The 24,434-nt window shown below is 42.6% G+C and overlaps 1 protein-coding gene across 1 annotated transcript in view; it reads left to right on the top strand.

Moving 5' to 3' along the window:
• Positions 1 to 656: 656 nt before the first annotated feature.
• MANBA (mannosidase beta) overlaps positions 657 to 24,434 on the top strand; it is a 64,400-nt gene continuing 40,622 nt past the window's right edge. Inside the window, 5 exon segments of the mRNA XM_032224213.1 lie at positions 657 to 1,023; positions 9,879 to 9,973; positions 10,653 to 10,758; positions 14,697 to 14,867; positions 24,283 to 24,406. Of these exon segments, the coding sequence (XP_032080104.1) occupies positions 808 to 1,023; positions 9,879 to 9,973; positions 10,653 to 10,758; positions 14,697 to 14,867; positions 24,283 to 24,406 (712 nt within the window). The 5' untranslated portion in view covers positions 657 to 807.

Here is a 24,434-nt window from a genome sequence, read left to right as displayed (position 1 = left end):
GAGGCGGTGCCATCGTCTTGAACCATCACCCACATCTAAAGGAGATCACGCGGCCACCCACTTGAATAACAGAATAACAGAGATGGAAGGGATCTTGTAGGTCATCTAGTCCAACCCCCACCCAAGCAGGAGACCCTACACCATTTTTGACAGATGGCAGTCCAGTCTCTTCTTGAAAGCTTCCAGTGATGAATCTCCCACAACTTCCGAAGGCAACTTCTGTTCCATTGATTGTTCTCACTGTCAGAAAAATTCTCCTTATTTCTAGGTTGAATCTCTCCTTGATCAAAGGTGCTTTTTCAAGAGGCAACTGAACTTTGTTTTTTTCCCCCCTTTTGAAGACGAAGAAGCTTCTTCAGCTCTGACTAGATGGTGGGGAAATGGAAGGATTCTCCTTGTTCAGTTTCCATCCATTATTCCTTCTCTGGCCTTCAGGTGCTTTGGAGAAACAGCTTGACCCCCTCCTCTCTGTGACAGCCCCTCAAATATTGGGTCACTGCTCTCATTGTCACCCCTGGTCCTTCTCTTCACTAGACTAGCCGTGCTAGTTCAGCTTCTCTCCCCAACTTCCGAAGCGAAAAGCGCCCCTGCCTTCTTTTGCAGCGCCCGGAGGCGTGGAAGATGCGCGCAGGCGTATTTCTTCCTCTGCGCTGAGGCCAAAGGCGCACGGGAGTTTTCCCTTTTCCGGGGAAACTCGACTGACGCTGCTCCCGGGACTGGGAGATTCTCATGCTCGGCGCTGCACCCCCATTGGCCTTCTCCCCCCACGTTCCCGCCCGCCTCTTCTGCTAGCAGCGTCTGCTGAGCATGGAGAGCGGCCACCGCCTGCTTGAGTTGGCGGTTCTGATCGCCGTGTGCGGGAGCGGCTTCCCGCTCGGCTCCAGTTCGCCGAGCCCCGCGGGGTCGGCTGTGCACAGCCTGCGGGGCAGCTGGCGGGTGAGCAACGCGAACGGCTCGCTGGCTCTGAAAGGCGAGGTCCCGGGCTGCGTGCACACCGCCTTGTTCCGAGAGGGGCTCATCCAGGTATTGTGACGGCGGGCCGGCTTTGCGCGCTTTGGAAAGCAGGTGGTTGGCAGGACGCGTGTGTGTGTGAGTGTGAATTGTGCCTCACTATATCCTGCGACAGTTGAGTCTACTATTTAGAGTGGCAAATTCGGGCTGAATTGTCCCTGAGGAAGTGCTCTTGGATTTGACAGGGATGGTATAAGGCAGGGGGACTAGATCAGGGGTCTCCAATCTTGAAAACTCTAAGATCAGGGATCTCAAATCTTAACAACTTTAACATCAGGGACTTCAACTCGATCAGGGGTCTAGACTAGATCAGGAGTCTCCAATCTTGACAACTTTAAGCCTGGAGGATTTCTGGGAGTTGAAGTCCGCCAGGCTTAAAGTTGCCAAGGTTGGAGACCTCCCCTGGACTAGATCCTTCCTCCCAACCATGTGATTCAGAAGTTGACAAATCAAAACGATTTCAACTTCAGTGCAAAAAAACAACAACAAGGATGGACGTCTTTCTCAGTGCTGAGCGAGGCTTCTGTGAGCCCCATGCAATGTTCTGGAGCTTAGATGGATAAAGAACATGTACTGAAAGTATTCTGGAGCTTTGTGTTTGCTTGTTTCACTGGTGACTAAGTGGCTCCACGTATGAGCTTATCTCTGCCGGCATTGGGTGTTTTAGGTTTGATGGGATTTGCAGGAAGCTATGGTTGTGGCTTTCCATCACCAGCCACTACATTAATTTCTTCCTGTGCAGGATTAATTGGTTTTCGTTGGTAGGTGCATTACTTCTGGCTGTCATGATATCTATCTTGGGCCTAAATGGGGCTGTATCTTTCCACAAGTTAATATTGAGCTTTTAAAATCACTTTAAGAAAGGGACATATTCACACATAATATTAAGTCACTGATGGCGAACCGTTTTGGCGCCAAGTGCCCTAACTGGAACGTGTGTGCATACTTGTGCATGTGCGCACATGTGAGTGCCAGAGCGCTGGAAACCCGAAGATCAGCTGGCCGCCCCATGCAGTTTTTTGGGCCATTTTCAGGCTGTTTTTCAGGCCAAAAGTCCTGGAAAACACACCAGAAAATGGCCTGTTTTTTGGAAATTTTCAGGCTGTTTTGGGGGGCATTTTCTGGTGCTCCGCTGCCCGCGAAGACCAGCGGGCCGGCGTGCATGTGTGTGCCAGGAACCAGGAGAGCAGCTGATGACAGCATACATGCCCACAGCGAGGACTCTGTGTGCCACCTCTGTCACATGCGCCATAGGTTTGCCAACACTGCACAAAGTCAACGATAACCAATCTTTTCCTTGGGGCATGGTTTTTATTTGTTTTAATGACCAAATACCTGTAACACTTTACCTCTCACCAGAAATCTGAAAGGCTCCTAATCATCAAGCCCATCAATCATTCATTGTCTACTTTTGTTGTGAAGCCTGCAATTCTGATTTCGAATTTACTTCAGAGGAGACAGGCATAGAATCGCATTCTAAATACGGTATTGCTTCATTTGAGCATAACAGTAAGGATTAGGATACCAAACACGAGCCCTGGATGTGAATAGGAAGTAAACATCTTTTAAAAGTAATGCTTTCCCACAAATTCATCTGATGATTTCTGCTTGATGCATTGTGACAGTTGGTATCCTATTGTTCAAATTATTAAAAGTTTGCTAGGGTACTTTATTAGGCGCTGCTAAGCATTTCATGAAGGCTATGAAGCTGTTCAAGGACAGTGGAATGAATGACTCACATTTCAAGGCTTACCTCGTAATAGAATAGTTCGGGATCTGAAGTCTATTTCTGAGAAAGGGTCAGGCAGCAATTTCATTGAGAGCTGGACACTTCTATTAAGTGCTCTCAGCAGTTTCCATGTGAATATACTGCAGGGAGCATTTCTGCATTTTCTTTTGATTCCCAAAACCAAACTGTGAGGGATGAATTCTCTTTATTTGAAACCATGTTCTAAACCAGCTTTTGTTTTTGCCAAGAAAGACTTCACAGTGACTGTCTTAAGTATGTGAAGTATGTGCATGAGTGTGTATAAATTCATGCATGTGCATATCCAGGGGTTGGATTCTACCAGTTTGGATCGGTTCGGACGAACCTGTGGCTCTGAAGATCAGATGGGAGTGAACCGCTCATCCCTGCGCTTTACCTACCTTTATCTTTGCAGTTGAGTTGCGCCACAGCTGTTTTCCTTCCCAAGCAGCAATCCAAAAGGTAAATATTCTCTAAATTGTGCACGTGCACACTGTGTGCATCCTGGCTCGTGTGCAAGCAAAGCACATGCTCAGCGAATCAATAGTTAAACTGGTAGGATCACACCCCTGTGATACCTACTGTATTTTTTGGAGTATAAGACGCACCTTTTTACCTCAAAAAAGAGGTAAAAATAAAAAAAGAGGCTGAAAATCTGGGTGCGTCTTATACACGGAATACAGCATTTTTTGCCTCCAGAAGCCCCGCCCCCTTCATCAAAATGGCCTTGCATACCCTTATGGAGGGTACCCTCAGAGAGCTCCTGGGGGCTGGGGAGGGCAGAAATGAGCAAAAAACAGGCTGTTTTTTGCCCCCCCAGCAGCACTCTATAAGCCCCCCAAGGCTATTCATGCCTTTAAAAAAAAGGGGGGGGGGCGTTTTCACGAAAAACAGGCTGTTTTTGGGAGGCTTGCAAAGTGCAAAAACTTTTTTTCCCTTTTTTTCCTTTTCCATTTTTTCCTTTTGGAAAGCTCTTTAACTGATTGATGAGAATTATAGCAGAAACAAAGTCTTAGGTGCTGCAGATTGTCAGCGATTTCCTTCTCCAGCACAGGGATAAATACACCTGGAAACATCTACCTACCTACCTACTCTCTCTCTCTCTCTCTCTCTCTCTCTCTCTCTCTCTTTCTCTCTCTCTCTCCCCCTACCTATCTACTGTATTTCTCCCCCCCTCTATCCCTCTATCTACCTACTTCCTACTTACCTACCTACTATCTCTCTCTCCCTCCCTCCCTATTTACTGTATTTCTTTCTCTCCCCCCCCTCTATCTACCTATCTACTCTCTCCCTACCTATCTACTGTATTTCTCTCCCTCTATTTTTCTCTCTATTCCTCTATCTACCTACCTACCTTTTAAAAAATTTGCCTCTTCAAAACCTTGGTGCGTCTTATACTCTGGTGAGTCTTATACTCCGAAAAATAGGGTAATTAATTCTACCACTGTCTGCATGTGACTCAATTATTCAGATCATAGAAATTGTTTTACCACTCAAATTTCATTTGTTGGTCTAAAATAGGTAGTTGAGCTTTAAGTGACTTCTTTCTTCCTATATCTAGCAAAGAAAAAAAGATAAAGGTAAAACAGGAACTAATGCAGAAGTACAGGTAGTCCTCGACTTATGACCACAATTAAGCCCAAAGGTTCTGTTGTTAAGTGAGACATTTGTTAATTAAGCTTTGCCCCATTTTATGACCTTTCTTGCCACAGTTGTTACGTGAATCGCTGCAGTAGATAAGTTACCCTGTTTCTCTGAAAATAAGACAAGGTCTTATTTTCTTTTGACCCCCAAAATAAGCACTTGGCCTTATTTTCGGGGAGGTCTTATTATTTTTGAGGTGCAGAAGGTGGTGAACATGGTCATCTCATGGCTGCTGCTGCATTGCAATATCTTCAGGGAGGGCTTATTTTCAGGGGAGGGCTTATTTTAACACATGCGCTCAAAAGTCCAATTGGGCTTATTATCCGGGGAGGTCTTATTTTCAGGGAAACAGAGTAGTAACTGTTGTTAAGTGAATCTGGCTTCCTCATTGACTTTCCTTGTCAGAAGATCTCAAAAGAGGATCACATAACCCCGGGACACAGCAACCATCATAAGTATGAACCAGTTGCCAAGCTTACTGGATTTTGATCACATGATCATAGGGACACTACAAAGGTTGTAACTGTGAAAAATGGTCATAAGTTACTTTTTTCAGTGCCGTTGTAACTTTGAACGGTCACTGAATGAATTGTTGTAAATTGAGGACTACCTGTATTAAATTTACATAATTTCCTAGATTTCCATGAATTTGTCCATCAAGAAAAGCAATTGCTTAAAAGCCATCTGTATTATATGTTCTAATAGTTCTGGGCTACAGGGACCAATATTGTTTGTAAGGGCTTAGTAAATTGGGCAAGCTTTAGAGAGACTCCCCTTCTACCTTGAGCAAGTGAGAAGGGAGAAAATTATAATCAGTTGCAAATCCATCTCATGTAAAACTGCAGCTTGGATGTAATGTAATTATAGTAAAGAATAATTAAATAACTAGATTTAAAAAGTGTGTTTTTCTGCTTATCCAATAATGAATTTTTACTTTTAAACTCTTTTTCTATACAAGTTCTTAAAAAAGAAAACCAATACACATTATTTCAGAAGCCTTCTTTCTTAACACCAGCCTGAGGATGGCGAGTGAGACCTCGCCGAAACGTTGCCAAGACAATCTCAATCTTACACGGGAAAAGACCCGAATACAACAAGACTAGCCTACCTACACCCGTGAAAATCTCCAAAAACACACACACACACGTATGTATGTATGTATGTATGTATGTATGTATGTAGTGTGTGTGTATATGTATACACACACATACATACACACTACACACACACACACACACACAATGTTTCTATCTTGGAAATTACTTTATACAAGATAAGCCATAAGTAGTGGTTTAGAAGGTAAGGAGATCTGTTATTTTCAGCAAGTCCTTGGCTTGAAAGCCATGAAGGCCAAACCAACGCACAAAAAGTCAGGAAGAAAACATAACAGGTTTAACCAAGGAACTGCACAGTCATTCAGTTCAGAGTGGCTTCATTCTAGTTTTCAATAACCATTTTTACGTAGCCACTAGGGGACTGGAGGCTAAAACATATGAAAAACGGTTGCAGGAACTGGGTATGTCTAGTTTAATGAAAAGAAGGACTAGGGGAGACATGATAGCAGTGTTCCAATATCTCAGGGGTTGCCACAAAGAAGATGGAGTCAAGCTATTCTCCAAAGCACCCGAAGGCAGGACAAGAAGCAATGTGTGGAAACTAATCAAGGAGAGAAGCAACTGAGGAGAAATTTCCTGACAGTTAGAACAATTAATCAGTGGAACAACTTGCCTCCAGAAGCTGTGAATGCTCCAACACTGGAAGTCTTTAAGAAGATGTTGGATAACCATTTGTCTGAAGTGATGTAGGGTTTCCTGCCTAAGCAGGGGGTTGGACTAGAAGACCTCCAAGATTCCTTGCAACTCTGTTATTCTATTATATTCTATTTCATGTTGTATGAGAAACTTCAATCAAGTTAAGCTGTGCGATATTGGAGGACTGACATATTTACTTCCTAGGCCTAGAAAGTCTTAACAATTTCCATTTTATATTTTCATACATTGGATTTTCAACCAGATGTACATTAGTTTGCTCTGTTATGATCCTCATAGTTACCTATGGTTGTGAAATTTGGACAGTAACAAAGCAAGACAGGAAGAAAATGACTCATTTGCGCTGTGATGCTGGAGAAGGCTCCTGTATATTCCTTGGATAGCAATGGTGACTAACAAGCTAGTCCTGGAGTTCGTAACACCAGACGTGTCACTAGAAGGCAAAATCACGAAACTGCGTCTCACTCACTTTGGCCATGTCATGTGGGGAAATTCACTGCAGAAAGCAATGTTTGGAAGATTTAGTTATAAAAAGAAACCAGGCTGTCAAAGAACATGTTGGTTGGACACCATCAAAGCTGACATCAGCTAGAGCATGGGTCTCCAACCTTGTCAACTTTAAGCCTGGCGGACTTCAACTCCCAGAATTCTGGGAGTTGAAGTCCGCCAGGCTTAAATTTGGCAAGGTTGGAGACCCCTGAGCTAGAGCATAGAAAAATTCAAAGAAATACTGCAAGGTGAGAAGACATGGAAAGCCTTGGCCCATAGAATTGTCAGCCAGACTTCACTAAATGGATAACATCAGCGCAGTGTCATGCACACAATGTTGCTTGATGACCTCATACATGGGGGCAGAATTATTGTGGGATAAGCAATTGATCAGTCTTATCCCACAAGAACAGACCTTAATTAGAACTATCTAGTCTGCTACCCTGTTTCCATGGTGACCGTGAAATTGTCTATCCAACTATGATGTGGACAAGGAACAATGGATTTCTATTATTTCATAGAAACTAGTAACAGTACACATTTTGCCTTTGATATTGGAAATATCAAAAGTCCTGGGGGTTGCTTTTCATCTGTGAATTTATCTGATCCTGATTTAAAATCATTTGATATCCATTGTTGCATCTTACAGCAGCAAATTCCATATGCCATATAAGGGATTGGTTTTGTCTGTACAGAATCTCCTACTGTTCAACTTTGCTGAATATCCCTGTGCTCTAAAGTTAAGGGAAAACTAGATATTTAAACCCTTCCCTATTCACTTTCCCCCACATAGTGTCAGTTTTATGCACCTCAACCATGTTCTTTCCTGCTTGCAACTTTTTTTTTCTCAGCAAAATACCGTAGGGCTCAAATATCATTCCCATTTCTACTGTAGGCAATTGATCATTTTTATTGGCCTTGTTTTGTTGCCATCACGAGCAATTCTGCATTTTTGAGACTTTACCAAAGCTGAATATTAAATAGAACAGATAGTTTCCCTACATAGTAGGTGGTCTACATTTAATGATCTATGCCTGTGGCTACAAACTACACAGCATAGATACCCTCATTTCTGTTTGTTGTCTGAGTTGACATTGTAGTGCATTAGCAAGGCAAATTATCTGCTTGTAAAAAAAATGGAAATTACTTCTATAAATTACCCATTTCTCCACAGTAGGTGGTTTCTCTTTCTGATTACTCAACTAATGTTAGGTTGTTGACTCTTCTGGTTGTGCTAAACCTGCTAGTACAAGTTACAGCTGCTTCCTTCCTCATGATGTTACACATATTGACACCCCCTGTGAATGTATAGTATCTGAGATGTATAGTACCAAGAAGTCATATGAACATTCTTTGAAAGCAGTAACGTTGGGCAGCTTTCAAAGTTTGAAGGAGAGAAAGTCATTCATGCACTGTACAGTATCAAGTGTTGTCTCCTCTTAAATCAAATGTGATTTGAGGGATCACACAGCATGTGTAAAAGTCACAGGATTTTTAAGGAGTTGCTGATGAGGGTTACATGAGCTCCCATGCGTGCTTTAAATCAGTTTCCACTTCAGATGTGGATCATTACACAAATTTAATAAGTGAGACCTAAATCATTGGCATTCCAAATCTTCTATCTTTGTAGGTAGGACACAGAATTGTCCCTTCTCCCCAATTTTTCTCCACATTTGTCGATTAATATACTATATCTATTAAGCATGTGTCATATCTCTACTACCACCAACTCCCTGATGCTAATATTTACAGCTTGATTGCATAAGTTGTTATGCCTCAATTAGAACACATGCTTGGAGACTTATTTGTTATATTGTTACGGAGTTGGATGCAGTCTGCTTGATTTCTGTTTTCATCACATTTGTCAATATTTTGCTGAATGGTTTGGGTATATGGAAAGTTTCTCTCTTGTATTTGGCCTTGAAAATTGCTTGGTTCAGTGATTCAAAACAACACTGACCACATCTGATAACAACAGCATGTTGCTTTTCTGAGTTAAAGCTGGAGTAACTGCAGCTTTTTATGTAAAACTCCTGCAACCTATAAATCAGAGGTGATATTCAGCAGGTTCTGACCAGTTCTGGAGAACCAGTAGCGGAAATTTTGAGTAGTTCGGAGAACAGGTAAATACCACCTCTGACTGGACCCACCCACATCTCTTCTCTGCCTCCTGAGTCCCAGCTGATGGGGGGAATAATGGAGATTTTGCAGTATCCTTCCCCTGCCACACCCACCAAGCCACACCCACAGAACTGGTAGTAAAATATTTTGAATCCCACCACTGCTATAAATGTACAAGGAGGTTCAGGATTGGGCTTGCATATTAAGTTGAGATGAATTAAAGAGGTTGGTGGAAGGAAGCCTCATTTCAATTCTTGCCTTTATCCTGTGCAATTCAGGTGATTTCATTGAAGGGATTACTGTATATGAGAAATGTTCTTCTTTTAGGTGTTGTCAAATTAAAAACAATGTTCATTTCTATTCTGCCTTTCCTGTCTGCATTTTCATTCTGTTTCACTATGTCTGTTCTCTGATTGTGTGATTTTACTGGTTTACATACTGTTTATTTTGCCTCCTTATTTAGCATTAGCCTTTTATTTTTACTTCTTTTTATAGTATTGTTCATGACTTTTGGGAGTAGTAAATAAATTATAATTTTGTGAAATGCCCTAATCTAATGAATCAACTGGATATGATGTAGAATCCTCTCTTTTATTGAGGGGCATGTAGCAGGGATGAGCGAAAGCAAATCAGGCATTAATGCATTTACCTTAGTTAATAGCTGTTTGCAATTTCCTGTGCTGAGAGGGATGTGGTGGCTCAGTGGCTAAGATGCTGAGCTTGTCGATCAGAAAGATTGGCAGTTCGGCGGTTCAAATCCCTAGCGCCGTATAACAAAGTAAGCTCCTGTTACTTATCCCAGCTCCTGCCAACCTAGCAGTTTGAAAGCATGTAAAAATGCAAGTAGAAAAATAGGGACCACTTTGGTGGGAAGGTAACAGTGTTCTCTGCGCCTTCGGCATTTAGTCATGCCAGCCACATAACCATGGAGACATCTTCGGATAGCGCTGGCTCTTCAGCTTGGAAATGGAGAAGAGTACCGCTCCCTAGAGTCAGGAACGAGTAGCACATATGTGATATATCCTTTAGAATGTCTATATAATTTATTTAATCACTCAATTTTAAGTTTTTGTTTGTTTGTTTCATGTGGTTTATAGGATCCTTACTATAGATTTAATGATCTGGCCTACAGATGGATCTCTTTGGATAACTGGACATATAGCAGAACATTCAAAGCTCCTTTGAATATCAGGTATGTGATAAAACTGAATTTAAGATTACTAAGGTTTGGACTGCACATTTGCATGTATTAATCCAGGAATAACACACACACACACACACACACACACAGACACAGACACAGACACACACACACACACACACGGAATATAGCAGCATACATCTTTGAACAAGAGAATTACTGATCAAGGTACTGGATTATGAATCACCTACCATATTTTTCGGAGTATAAGGCACACCTTTTTCTCCCTTAAAAGTGCCTGGAAGTGTTGGTGCGCCTTATACACCGAATACAGCCATTTTTGGCCTCCCAAAGCCCCGCCCATGCATCACATTTATGCGAAAAATGGAGCATTTTTCACAAAAACAGAGGCATTTTTGCCTTCTCCTAGCCCCCAGCAGCCCTCTGCAGGCTTCAGCAGGGCTGGGGGAAGGCAAAAACGGGGGCGTTTTTGCCTTCTCCCAACCGTGCTGAAGCCTGCAGAGTGCTCCTGAGGGCTGGGGAGGACAAAAACTGTTTTTTCGTATTTACCTGTTTGAAATCTTGGTGTGTCCTATAGTCCGAAAAATACGGTAACTTATTTCACAGATTCGTTATAATGATAGAATTTGGTAGTGGGATTAGAATTGTAACGAAGGAATATAACAAATAAAATGATTCAAAATTCTGTTTTTTGTTATCTTTTCTGCAGCACATGGCAAAAAGTGATATTGGTTTTTGAGGGGGTAGATACAGTAGCACAGATTGTGATAAATAACATAACTGTTGGAAAGACGGATAACATGTTCCAGACATATGTGAGTATCCTTTTTTTTGGAGGGGGGGCGGGATAGTGCTTCGTTAAAGTCACAGAAGAGAACAAAAATAGACACATCTCAAATTCAGGACATTTCAAATGTTACCAACTTATTGAGCTATATAGTTTAACTCAAATAAGATAGTAACTCCCAATGCAGTGTGTAATATATTATAGTTGCCCAAAAAAGGTTTCTGTGACAGGAAAGAATATATGCATTTGATGTGTTTTGCCTCTTCCGATCTCAATTTGAAATCTTGCTGGTGCTTTGCAGTGCGAGATCCTGTACTTTGATGTATACAGGAAGTTCTTAACCTTCAAACGGTCACTTAGCAACCATTCGAAGTTATGGAGTAAAAAAAAAATCTTATGTACTTTACAACCCAGATTCAAAGTTGTGTTCACATTTTATTTATTTATTCATTCATTCACTGAATTTTATATTGCTGCCTATTCACACATGGCGACTCTACAGAATATAAAACCTCATTTAAAACAATAAAGCTGATAAAAAAGAATCAAATGAATTAATATAATAAAATCACCACCACCCCTGCCTCGGCGACAGCACATCACACAAGCCATTTAATGGGCTCCATCCTGCTCTGGGTTTCCCAGGACGGCTGGCAGAAGCAGGCCCTGCATTTTTGACCTGCATTTATGGATGTTTGTAGCAACTCTCAGTCACGGGACAGTGATTTATGACTCTTTTTTTTGCTAGAAACTGGCATTTACTTCCAGTTTTGGGCAAAAAATACACATTGCAGACACTGGGTTTACTTAACAACGGCATCGTTCACATTCTGACCATTGTGTTTGCTTAATAAACACTTCAAAAAAGGTGGTAAAATTGATTTGGTCATGTGATGACCCTCTTAATGTTTGGTTAATGTATTAAAATAAAAAAGTGAAAATACAATTTTCCCCCAACCAACTATGTCAGCTCCTGAAATTCAGCCACAGACCCTGAGGTATTCATGAAGTCCGTGAAGATTAAAAGCCCTTGAATTAAAGGAACTGTGTAAGTTTAACCCAAAGAGCTGAGGTGGCGCAGTGGTTAGGGTGCAGTACTGCAGGCCACTTCAGCTGACTGTTATCTGCAGTTCAGCGGTTCTAATCTCACCGGCTCAAGGTTGACTCAGCCTTCCATCCTTCCGAGGTGGGTGAAATGAGGACCCAGACTGTGGGGGAGATATGCTGACTCTGTAAACCGCTTAGAGAGGGCTGAAAGTGGTATATGAAGCGGTATATAAGTCTAACTGCTATTGCTATTGCTAAAGATGACAGTGCTAAAGAGAGATACAATATCAGTCTTCTCATATCTGAAGGGCTGTCCTAAGAAAGAGAGTGTGAATTTATTCCCCATAACTTCTGAGGGGATGCCAAAGCCCAGGAGCTTGAAGCTTTCAGAGGAAGATTAAAAGTTGAAATATGGAAGACTTTCATGACCCTGACAGCTATTAAGTCAAAGAACAGCCTGCCTCCTGGAACTGTAGGTGGTCCATCTCTGAAGGTTATTAAACAAATGGTTGTCCAACCATTTGTCTCGCATAGTCTGAGGATTCCTGCCTGGCCAAGGTATTGGGCCAGAAGATTTCCACAATCCCGTGTATTATTTTATGCATTGAAATATCCCTCAAAGAAGTCGGAAGTGCTTTAATCCAGAGGTCCCCATCCTCCGGTCCATGGGCCGGCACTGATCTGCAGCATGCCAGCAACCAGGCCGCACAAACAAGCTAAGCTCCATTCACAGGATGCAGGGAGCACAAAAAACCACACCCCCTCCAGTCCGCACAAATACTTTCGTGCACAGAACCAATCCCTGGTGCCCAAAAGTTTGGAGGCCGCTGCTTTAATCTCATAAATCTTTGGAGATGGACCATTGCAATTTGTTCCCTGCTCCTTGAGCGATAGTCAACACAAATAGTATTTAGAATAGATATGTCCAGGGGTGAAATGCTACCGGTTCGGACCGGTTCGCCTGAACCAGTAGTAAAAAAAATGCTACTGGTTCAGGTGAACCGGTATTTCCGATGATCAGCTGTGACACGCGATTTATATTAGCTAGAAAGCAGGATTTCCTGCTTTCTAGCTAATCTGAATCGCATGGCACAGCGGATCCCCCCCCCCTCCCTTGCTGTTCTACTTACCTTTGCAGGCGTGCTCGGTAGCAGGCTCCACCCACCCGCCTAGACATCATCATGTCTGTTTTTAATGCTCTGTGCATGCGCGCACTCACATTTGCGAACCGGTAGTGAAAGTAAGTAGATTTCACCCCTGGATATGGCTATGGATAATGAAAAACATGCACACCTCCAGCCATTGGTTTTCTGTCTTAACTGCTTAGAAGCAAAAATTAACATGACTATTTCACCTGCAAAGTATCTGATCTACTGAGAAAACCCTATAATTTTTGACTGGTCAATTTGAGTCCCCAGAATGCACATTGAAGAGGGATGATGACACTAGAGATCATCTCTACCAGTTCAAACACAAAGGCTCATGGAAAACAGAGTGGATGATATGCCAGTAACACTCTATTCTATCCCTTCAACCCAAAATGAAATAAAAGCCCTTATATACAGATTGCATTTTGGGGACTCAAATTGCAGAATGAGTAGTTTCCTGGTGATGGGAATGGAATTTCTGTGTATGAATGTAACTCCACAAACACAGCCAACCTGTATTTGGACAGATTTAATTGATTAAATCTGGAACACTTAGATTGTTCATCCAAGTCTCTATGATACAAATTAGGTTAGCTTGCTTAACGAAACTGACATAATGGATCATAAATCATAGATTGGAAAGTACCTAAGAGGTAATCACGTCCAACCCTGTCCACAATGTAGGATTCACTGCAAGCACCTCCCCCTCCAGATTGATGACTGCCCAGAATGTTTTCTTGCAGATTAATTTGATGTTCAACAGCAACATCATGAAATGAGTTAGCCAATCAATGACTATCTGGGTCATCAATAAGATGAGGTAACCTAGTGCTAGGAACAGCTTTTAGATGCTGTATCTCTTGTGCATGAAGAGTATAATAAGAGGGTAGAGATGGGAACACGAGGCATCTGTGAGGCAAAAAAAATCCCTCCCAATACTTTCCTGAAGCCACTTCTGCAGAAAGCTTAGCATTGCTTGAAAAGCACCTCTTCTGGTAACATTATTGTAAAATACAGGGCCAATCAACAGCTAATGACGCTGTTGTTGCTATTATCCAGAAGGTTTGCTGTGCTCGGAGCAGAAAAATCTTTCCTTGGAGTTCCTTTCCTTTGGAGAAATGTGAAGATAATCATACAGCAAACCAGCAAATCATCCTTATTTCTTAACAGTGCCTACATATGTGGTATACATCTATAAACCAGGGGTAGGCTTCAAAAATTTTAGCAAGGGGTTCTCTTCCTGGTTGCTGGGTGGGTGTGGCCATGCCTGACATGGTCTAGTCGGCCTCCTGCACCATGGCAGGAGGGTTTTTTTTGCTCTTCCCGGGCGCCAGAGCCTTTCCTTGAACCTCCGGGATGGTGAAAACGGCCTCCCTAGGCTCCAGAGTGCTGAACTTCTGGTAGGCCTGTTTTCACCCTTCCCGAACCTCTGTGCATGTCCTCCGCTTACCTGCATTCAAAATGGGCCGTGTGGGGACTCCTGGGAGGTGTGGGTGGGGCCAGCCAGGAGTGGGATTTGGGGGTTCTCCGAACTGCACAGAATCTTAGCTAGAGGTTCTCCTGAACCCCTCCAAGCCTCCGACGGCCCACCCCTGCAAACAGAAGAATCCAAGTACACATAACTGAACCAACATGCAAATGACTTTGTGCACCAGAATAACTCATTCATTTTGTCTACAATCTCTCTCTCTCTCTCTCCCCCTCCCTCTCCCTCCCTCCCTCCCTCCCTCTCTCTCTCTCTCTCTCTTTTGTTGGTCTATCTCTGAAATAGAAATTTGATGTTACTGATGTGATCAAGGAGAGCAACACAATCCAAGTTCATTTTTTGTCTGCTATTTTATATGCTGCACAACAAAGTAAAATTCACCAATCATATAAAGTGCCTCCAGAATGTCCCCCACCTGTGCAAAAAGGAGAATGTCACGTGAACTTCATCAGAAAGGTAATGCTGTTGTGTGCCTGTAGGTTATGAGAATGATGATCAGAGGAAATGAATCCTACAATTGTCCTTGTTTGGTGATTGAACTCTATCACTTAAATTAATAATCCATAATCAAAGGATACTTTTATAGGTCAACCCATAGTTAAGCAATGGGATGTCCTTTGACTTCTTTGTTATAGGTAGCTCTTGCTTAATGACTGCTCTGTTTAATGAATAGCTACTGAAAAATGTAGCTTTATGACTAGTCCTTGGGCTAATGATTGCCCCAGTGTGCCAGTGGTCACATAATCAGCATCTGAGTGCTTTACAACCAGCTTCCAACCAACAGAGTCAATAGAGAAACCAGCAGTGAAATTGCAAGTTGCAGCCACAGATGTCTTGCATAATAACTGTGGATGATTCACTTAATAATCATCATAATCATTTGCTTAATTATTTGTTTAATAATAGCCTAGAGTGACCTGTCCCAATTGTTGCTGTTAAACAAGGACTACCTGTATTTTACTTGTTCATACTTATGGTGTGCCCAACTATGAACTTTAAATATGCTGTGATTGCTTTTTAGAAGTAAGTCATAAAAGTCATATTTTACAGTCTGCTATGTGAAAGTAAAAGAGAAAATTGCATACATTGGATTATGACAGGAAATATATTTGCAGAATTCATGACATAGCTGATAGACTTAGATTTTTATTTTCCTCATGTAATACTCTAAACTTGATTTCATTGAGAGCCACATAAGGGTTGTGTTTGACCTCGAGGGAGCGGGAGGGGATGGTGGGCATGGCCAGCTCGTTGTCAGGCCTGTTGGCGCCTGTGGGGGCCTGCACCTTCTGCCAGCAAAAACGGACTTCCGAGCTCAGTTTTCAGCTGCGATGGCCTCCTATAACCCTCTGCCAGGGAAAATGGACCTCGGGAGAGCCGCATGTTGCCCTCCCGAGCTCCGTTTTCTCTGGCAGAGGTGCTGCAGGCCTATTCTTCCCTGTTTGCAGGGTGGCTCTGTGGGCCAGATCCAAACAATCTGCAGGCTGGATCTGGCCCCCAGGCCTTGAGTTTGAGACCCCTGCTCTATATAGTTAATATTGAAATGTTTTTCCCTTTTATTTAAAGCTCATTTAACACAGTATATAACACACTTTATTGAGACATAAAGCATTTAGAAACAGAAATGGAGACTTTTCAGTACAATGAAAAGTTTATTTAGCACCAATGATAACAAAGTAATAATAGAGAACAAGAGAGTTCATATAATCCATGCCAGAAAAAGCCAGTTGTAAACTGTTCCTAGTTGGGGTAATTGAAATAGAATGGGTTTTTTAAAAATAGCCAACTCCTATTCCTTTCATGAATGGTGCTTCATGACCGAATCCCACCAGAGAAATTTCAACAATGAGAAAAGATGCAAACTGACTCTGTGAAGTTCCAAAAGACACTGGCAGACTTGTAAAAATCTTGGCCAATCAGCTTTGTTTTCATTTTCTGTTCCCCATGTACCAAACTACTTATATTATGCAGTCTGTCCTGACACTTTCTGGGAAGTGTCACCTAATAAGACATCAGATCTTATTAAGCTATTTTAAAAGGGTGGTGGGATCTATTTGAGGATTATTAGAAGATAATTCCCAACAGCTATTATTCAGTTCAGTCATAACGCCTAGAAATGTATTCAAAAGACCAGCCAATCTTGTTTCTGTAAATATCAGACAGAACAATCCTCTGCAAGTTTATCTGAATACAAGTCCATCTGTGTTCAAGATGGCCTACTCCCTAATCAGTGGTGGGTTCCAGCTGGTATGGCCCAGTACAGCCATACTGCTAGTAGGCGGGAGCAGTTGACAGCGTACTGGTATGGTGGCCAGTTTGGTCCACCCGCCCGCGTTCTATGCCTGTTTTTAAAGCAACCGGTCAATTGTGCACATGCGCACAGCGTGCGGCGCATGTGTGACGTCTGACAAACAGCTGGGTGTCGCAGGGGCGATAGAATGCGCATGTGTGTGCAGCGTGCATGAACGAACAGGACACCCAGCCCCGTGAGCAGCGTACCAGTAGCAACAGGGAGAGGAACCCACCATTGTCCCTAATATGCATACAGTGTTTAGAATTGCTAGAGAGGCATATCCACCATTGTGAATGTGATGTTTTCCTGCAGCTCGGCGGGAGTGGCTACAACAGGGTTAAGTCACAGCCTGATTGATCCAGAGACTGAGGGAATTTTTTAAAGTCACCATCCTTCCCTATTGGCTCCCAGTTTCCTCTCAATCTCCTGGTTCAAACACTGGTTTTTGGCTCCTTGAGATATTAATAATTGCTGTTTTAATTCGATTAATTGGATACTCCAAATTTCTATATTATTGGACCGACGGCCATTGAATCTGCTAGTCAATCTCATAAGGAGGCAGGGCTCCCAGTCCTTGCCTCTGGGCCGAAGGAGCTTGTCCGACTCCTGGGCATGCAGGGGTGATGAGCTCCTATTCGCAGCCGAGACTCCAAGAGGCTTTAAGGCAACGAGGTAGGCAAGAGGACGGAACGCGAGCTGCATCGCCGGGATTATTCTAGGTGCGCCTTAAAGCCGCTGCATCTTAACAGCTTGCCACGGCGGAGGAAATTGGGCGTGTCATTCTAGCCTCGCCAAACGCGACTCCTAAGAGCGCTTCGCAAGCCTGTGCAGCAGCGCGGCCACACGGCCAAAGCAAGTTGGAGCAGCGCTAATAATTGACTTGCTGGAAGGCTTCCACCTCAGAGTCAACTTACTGGGCGGCCTCTATTTTCGCCATGAGGCGCGGTGGCCATTTTGGAGCAACCTCATGGCACCAACCTCAGCACGGGCAAGGCCTACATTGCAAGCGGGCTCTGAAGCGGCAAGAGCCCTTCTGACCGGCAACGCAACCGCATATCGAGGCCAAAAGGGCTCTGGTTCGACTTCCAAGCAGATCCAGCCACGTGAGTGAGGCATGGCCTCTACAAGCACCGGGGCGACGCAGGGCCCTGAAGGGAGCAATGGGGAGGAGAGAGAGGAAGGTCAGGCCAGGTTGAGGCCTAGGGTGATGACTTCTAAGCCATCTGCGGATCAATGTCCTTCTAGAGCCACAGTAAGAGATGAGCTCCGCAGACAGAAGGCTTTGGAGAAGAGAGTGGCCAGAGCTGAGAAACTATCTCACCATGTTCGACCCACTTCTCCAGACAGATCCAGGTCTCCGGTGAGGCCCATTCCTCCCCCCTCTTCCTCTCTTCCTAGGGGTTTCAGTCCTTCATCCCCTTCTGTCTCCCTAGCCAGACGTGGCAGGCAGGTGACCTCCCCTTCTCCCCCTATTTCCCCTAGATCATTTAGGAATGGGGATGGCGATCCTTCAGATAGGGGATCCAGGGATTATCTAGCTCCCTCTCTCCTAGCCCCATAAGGTCCGTAGTGAAAAAATTGCTTCTGCACATGTGCAGAAACAAAAAACAAGTTGGCAACGCTTATGGAACCAGTTCAGGGATGTGGGCGTACTACCTACTCGGCCAAACCGGTCCAAACTGATAGGAACCCACCTCTGGCATGGCCCAAGAGCAGTGGTGAGTTGCAGGCAGTACGCTCCGGTAAGGGCGTACTGGACCCTGCCCGGAGCACTGGATGCTGTTCCGGTACGGTGCTTCAGAGGACCCACCCACCCGCCCGACCTCCTTACCTGTCTTTTAAGGCTTCCACGTTTCGTGCATGCACATGGCGCGTACAGTGCCTGTGCGATGCTGCACTGAGCAGCTGGAGCGTCGTGGAGGCTCATGGAGGCAGTAAGACACATGCGCGCGCTGTGTATGTGTGCGCCCATCAATGTGGATGCTGCTGGGCCCATTCCAACCATACCTGTTGGAACAGGATCTGGAACCCCCACTGCCCCAGAGCATGGAACAGGCAAATATGTGTGTGAAACTTTTTGTCTGTGGGTAAAATGTATTTACTGATTAACGTGATTTTGAAATACGACTGCTTCTTTTGACTCTCTCATCATCCCAACACATTTTGTAAAGAAAGATACTTGAAAACAGCTGCTGCTTTTTTTCCCCTGAAGGCCTCATCTGTCTGATTTTAGGAGCTAGTCAGGTGTTTTCAAACACCTGCTATGGGTGAATGTGCATGGGCCAGTTGTGTGAATCTTTAAAACCTCCCTGCTCTTTGCATTTAACTAGGAACAGGCCTTTGTGCCAATGTGCAGTGCCCATGGTTGATGTTTGTGACTTTTAGAACCACAAGCTTCAATTCATCTTGGACCGGAGCATGGTTCTTCTAAATACTAAGGCATACCAGTGCATGATGGACACCAACCTCATTTTCTTTTTCTTTTTTTAAAAAAGCAATTAATAATCCCCAGACATACTGTATAAATGTATGGGTGTCTGTCTGCCTATCGAGAGAGAGCGACAGAATGAATTAGAAGTGACTCAAATATGTGAGACAAGGTGGCTTAGTGGCTCAGTGACTAAGACGCTGAGCTTGTGAATCAGAAAGGTTGGCAGTTCGGCGGTCCGAATCCCTAGCACCGTGTAACGGAGTGAGCTTCCGTTACTTGTCCCAGCTTCTGCCAACCTAGCAGTTCGAAAGCATGTAAAAATACAAGTAGAAAAATAGGGACCACCTTGGTGGGAAGGTAGCAGTGCTCCATGCACCTTCAGCGTTTAGTCATGCCGGCCATATGACTATGGAGACATCTTCGGGCAGTGCTGGCTCTTTGGCTTTGAAACAAAGATTAGCACCACCCCGTGGAGTCAGGAATGACTAGCACATATGTGCAAAGGGAATCTTTAACTTTACAAGTATGTGATCCTATCTGAGAACCCAGATCTTTCAATATTTGTCTCTCTCCTGAAATTTTAGCCATTTTAATTGAATAAAAGCGGCAAATACTTTTAAGTACACATGTCTCTAATGTTTATATTTGGACACCCTTGCTGTTGCACAAAACTGGGCTTTTGCCAGTTGAAAAGATTGATCACCCTGGAGTATATAAATTATGCTACAGCCTCTTTCGTGTATGGATTAGTACTTGGTTACTCAGAATGGCATGGTCCAGAAGGGCGAACTGAGTTCAAAGAGGCTGGGGAAAAAATCTTTTTTGAAGTAGCTCATGGTATACTGGTAACAGTGAATAAAAATGGCATGGTTGCATTCTACACTTGGCAGGCCAGTTCAGTGATAAGTATCAGTAGCTAGAATGACAATGTTTTCATTACATGGAGGTAGTTGTTAACTACCTATGTGCAGGAACTCTGCAAGCCAGACCTGCCCTGTGGATCGTTTGTCTTCTCTGACCTACTATTATACATTTTGTAGTAGTGTATATAAGAAAGTGAGGATATCAATCCTTTATTAAAAATAAATAAACTTAACCTTTAAGTTGATAGAGCAGGGATATGGAAGTAAAAGTTCTAGGAAAATGAGAGAGATGGACAGTAAAGAAGTACAAAATAGAATAGAATAGAATAGAATAGAATAGAATTCTTTATTGGCCAAGTGTGATTGGACACACACGGGATTTGTCTTTGGTGCATATGCTCTCAGTGTACATAAAGAAAAATAAAATAAATACATTCATCAAGAATCATAAGATACAGCCCTTAGTAATAGTCATAAGTTACTAATAAGCAATCAAATTATACTATGAAACAAATAAAACAATATAAAATTTAACGATACAAGCAATGTGGTTATAGTCATAAGTAGGAAGCGATAGGCACTAGGAAGGAAGAGAAGAATAATAGTAATACATTCTTAGTAGGTAATATGACAGTGTTGTGTTACCTACTAAGACTATTACTATTATTCTTTTATTGTATTCTTTTATTATTCTATTATTGTATTAATAAATGAATAATAAAAGTGAGTTTACACTAAATGTCTACATCATTCCTCTGGTGATCAAATTATATATATATAATGTAGAATTTTAAAATGATTTTATAGCACATGAAGGCTGGATTCATGACTTTATTTTTGATATCTGCCTATGGCAATTCTGTCACCTACGTTTTTCACGGAGAACCTTTAGAGTAGTTGCCACATGCAGATTTAGGATTTAGAAGCGTGTGACTCTAGTCTGAAACTATTTCCCTTGCTATATTCTTACCAGCTGCTTGTATAGATTTGAAACTCATCATTTGCATCATGACCGCAGTCAAGCTGAAAGGTGGTTGGTATAGGGAATGGAGAACTTCTGTTCTAAGAAATGGTTATTCCCAGGGCTCTAAACTAGAAATAGGCACAATGCCTGCTTCACATTACTTGTAATTTGATCTATTTGCAGGCAAGCCAGTTCCTGGGATGTAGGGAACAAATGAGGCAAGGGCAGTGTGTGTTGCCAAAATTAGTATAGTTCAGCTAGGGTTATAAATTTAGATGGTAGGTCACAGTGTTAAACTTTAGCAAGGTCGCTTGTATGCCCAGAGGGGGGAATTATGAGGCCATGTTTTGGGTATCTGCTTTGTTCACAAACCGAGGTGACACCAGATGCCAAGTTGCAGTTGAACCGTTTATTAGTAAACTAACATAGAACTACGACAGACGAACAAGAGAGACCATCTGACGGCTATTTGTAAGACCGCTATCGGCGGCCAGCCAATCCGCGGCTACGTTTAGCGCGCCTGTCCCCCGGCGCGCTGGAAACAATCAGCGAAACTCGACTCAGCCCAGGTTGGAAGTCCAAGGACTTAACAGTATCTGTCCAGAGAGTGGTCGATAACTTTTTTGCCCTAATGTTTTTGTGTGATCAGAACCTCACATCCGAGTGAAATGTATTCTTTGCATTAGTTTACGGATCAGTTCAATGGACTCATGTAAAGTTAATGGAAAGCAGCGCGGCGGTTAAAGTTTGGTGCCGCATGGATAATCTGATTCTGGATGTCTCATTCTTGGATTACTGAATTATGTTAAACTTACGTTTTTCTAAAACCTTAATTTTAGAAGCTAAACTCCTGAGGGTGTTTTTCTTCAAAAATAGGAACTAAGTGGAACTAAGTCTTTTCTGTTTGTTTTGTCTGCCCAACATTTTTGTTTATTTGCTTGTTCGTATGGGGACTGGCAATAGGAGCCTCCAAATATTATTTCAGAAGCATTGTGAAGTTGCAGGAAAAAAAAAACAATTTTAAAAGCTGTTTTCTCAAGTAGAAACCTGCAAACTTCTTAAAACTCAGGCCATACAGCATGATCTCATCCCCAAATTAATAGAAATTTAGTGAAATTTTGACAGTCATAAAAGAAAACGCTGCAAGGGGCCTGTCATAAGCTACGCTGCCAATCTTTTAGTACAGTGCTTTTCTCTGTGGGAGCTGAAATTAAGGAACCTTGGATCCAGGAATAAAAGTCTTTGATATTGCTATTCTAGCTATTCTTTTTTCTTTTGCATGGTAACATATAAATTTGCCATCATCCAGAAATGGAATGTAGCGCTTAACATGCTTTCAAAGCAGCCTCACGCTCCAAGTCATATGACGGCTTTGTGTAGCATGACATAGCATCTTTGTGTAGCGTGACATAGCTTTGTGTAACATCATAGCTAGCATGTGATGAAATGTCTCTGTGGATGCTGCCCACATGCAAGGTTCTATCATTTCATTCGTGACCCGTCAAAACAGCGCTCGACTAAGTCGCGCCCGATTAAACCGCGTCGCTGACGTCATCAACAGGGCGACAACAGCCAGCGCGGAGAAAGAAGGGTGCTTTAAATAGCGCTTTGAAAGCAAGCCGATTCAACTTAAGGTAAGGGTTAGGTTTAGGGTTAGCTTTAGGGTTAGGTTAGGGTTAGGTTAAGGGTTAGGGTTAGGTTTAGGGTTAGGTTAAGGGTTAGGATTAGGTTTAGGGTTAGGTTAAGGGTTAGGTTAAGGGTTAGGTTTAGGGTTAGGTTTAGGATTAGGTTTAGGGGGGTTAGGTTTAGGTTTAGGGGTTAATTTTAGGTTTAGGGTTTACAGCATGCTTTTGTCTCCGCGCTGTTGTCGCCCTGTTGATGACGTTAGCTACGCGGTTTAGTCGGATGCGGTTTAGTCGAGCGCGGTTTTGTGGTGGAACCCATTTCATTTGATAGAGTTTTTCGCATGGAAGTGCCACTCTATGGGATAAAAGTTAATGTGTCAAGTGGCCCTTTGGAATTTCTAAATCTCAGAAAACAAATTATTTTGAAGCATGTGAATTGTACTTAACTATTTTTTAAGCATAATTGATATTTAGTATATTTTTGAACTGGGATAGTAGTTGTAGCCAAATACATATGACCAAGGCATGCTACAAATATTGGTAGACAATATATAGAGATATTTATAGCTCTACATATTGTAGAGCGGTGGAATTCATTTCCCTTCCCTACTGGTTTGCAAATGTGAGTACATGTGCCACGTCTGCACATGCACATCGCTTTCTGCATATGCGCAGTGCTCGCGCATTACGACAGGGTGGGTGAGCGGAGCCTCCCGCAGCCGCCACTACTAGTTCGCCCAAACTGGAGAGAGCCGGCTGAATACCACCTCTGGTATATACCTCCCAGATGCTCCGTCACCTGATTTCTACAGAATGACCGGGAATGCAGCTTTCAGAAATTCGACATTATATAATAAGAAGCAATTATATAATTGGCGGGCATTCTGTATTGCAGAGACCATAACTGAAATGGAACACTCTATTGAGATTTTATGTCATTGAACTTTCTCTTGGCCCACGGAGCAAGAGACCACTTATTTTCAGTTCTAAGATTGGAAATACCATCTGAAATAAATGCCTGAAAAAAATGTAATTAAAGAGAAAATTTTACTATTTTTATTTATTTTACTTTGTATAATAAATTTTCACAGATTCTATGAAAAATCCAGAAATTCAAAAATTCAGCCTTTCACAATGGATTTCTTTAGCCTAGGAAGCATATAAAAAGGAAGCTGTGTTAGAGTCACCCTCCAGCCATACTGACAAATGGCTTCTTATTTATATTTCTTTCTGTTCACTGAGGTTTTTAGTAATAACAACAACAGTAATAATAAATAATTCCCTTTAGAGATAGAATGGGCTAGAAATGCAGTTTGTTTACAATGTATGTCAACACTTGTTCATTTCTTTGTACAAGTATGAGCAATCCACAAGTCACTTTCAACCTTCAGTCATGTTTTGTGATCCCCGCTTACTCAAATCTGGCAGCAAATTAAATCTTTTCTTTGTAAATAAAACCCTTTGCCACAATTCCACGAAGCCCACAAAACCCCAGAAAGTGCCTCCACATTCAATTTTGCTGCATACGGTGTTGTTGTACCGTATCTCAGTCCAGCAACCAACCCTGAAATGTCTTTCAAAAAAATAAAAAATAAAATAAAAGGCAGATTCCCCTGAATGTTGCAGAATCTGGTGTTTTCCGATTACAGGCGCTCATTGTGCAGTTCACGTTGTGTTTTGTGTCATTTATTTCAGGAGCAGTGCTCATTCAGCTGGGACTGGGGTCCCTCTTTCCCCACTCAGGGTATTTGGAAGGATGTCAGAATTGAAGCCTATAATCTTTATCACCTTGACTACTTCTCTGTGACTCCTTTCTATGGTAAGTCTTGCCTTCCTAACTCTTGACT

Source organism: Thamnophis elegans, chromosome 9, assembly GCF_009769535.1.
Source record: "Thamnophis elegans isolate rThaEle1 chromosome 9, rThaEle1.pri, whole genome shotgun sequence".
In the NCBI taxonomy this organism is placed as follows: domain Eukaryota; kingdom Metazoa; phylum Chordata; class Lepidosauria; order Squamata; family Colubridae; genus Thamnophis; species Thamnophis elegans.
This window is presented reverse-complemented; position numbering and strand designations above follow the sequence as displayed.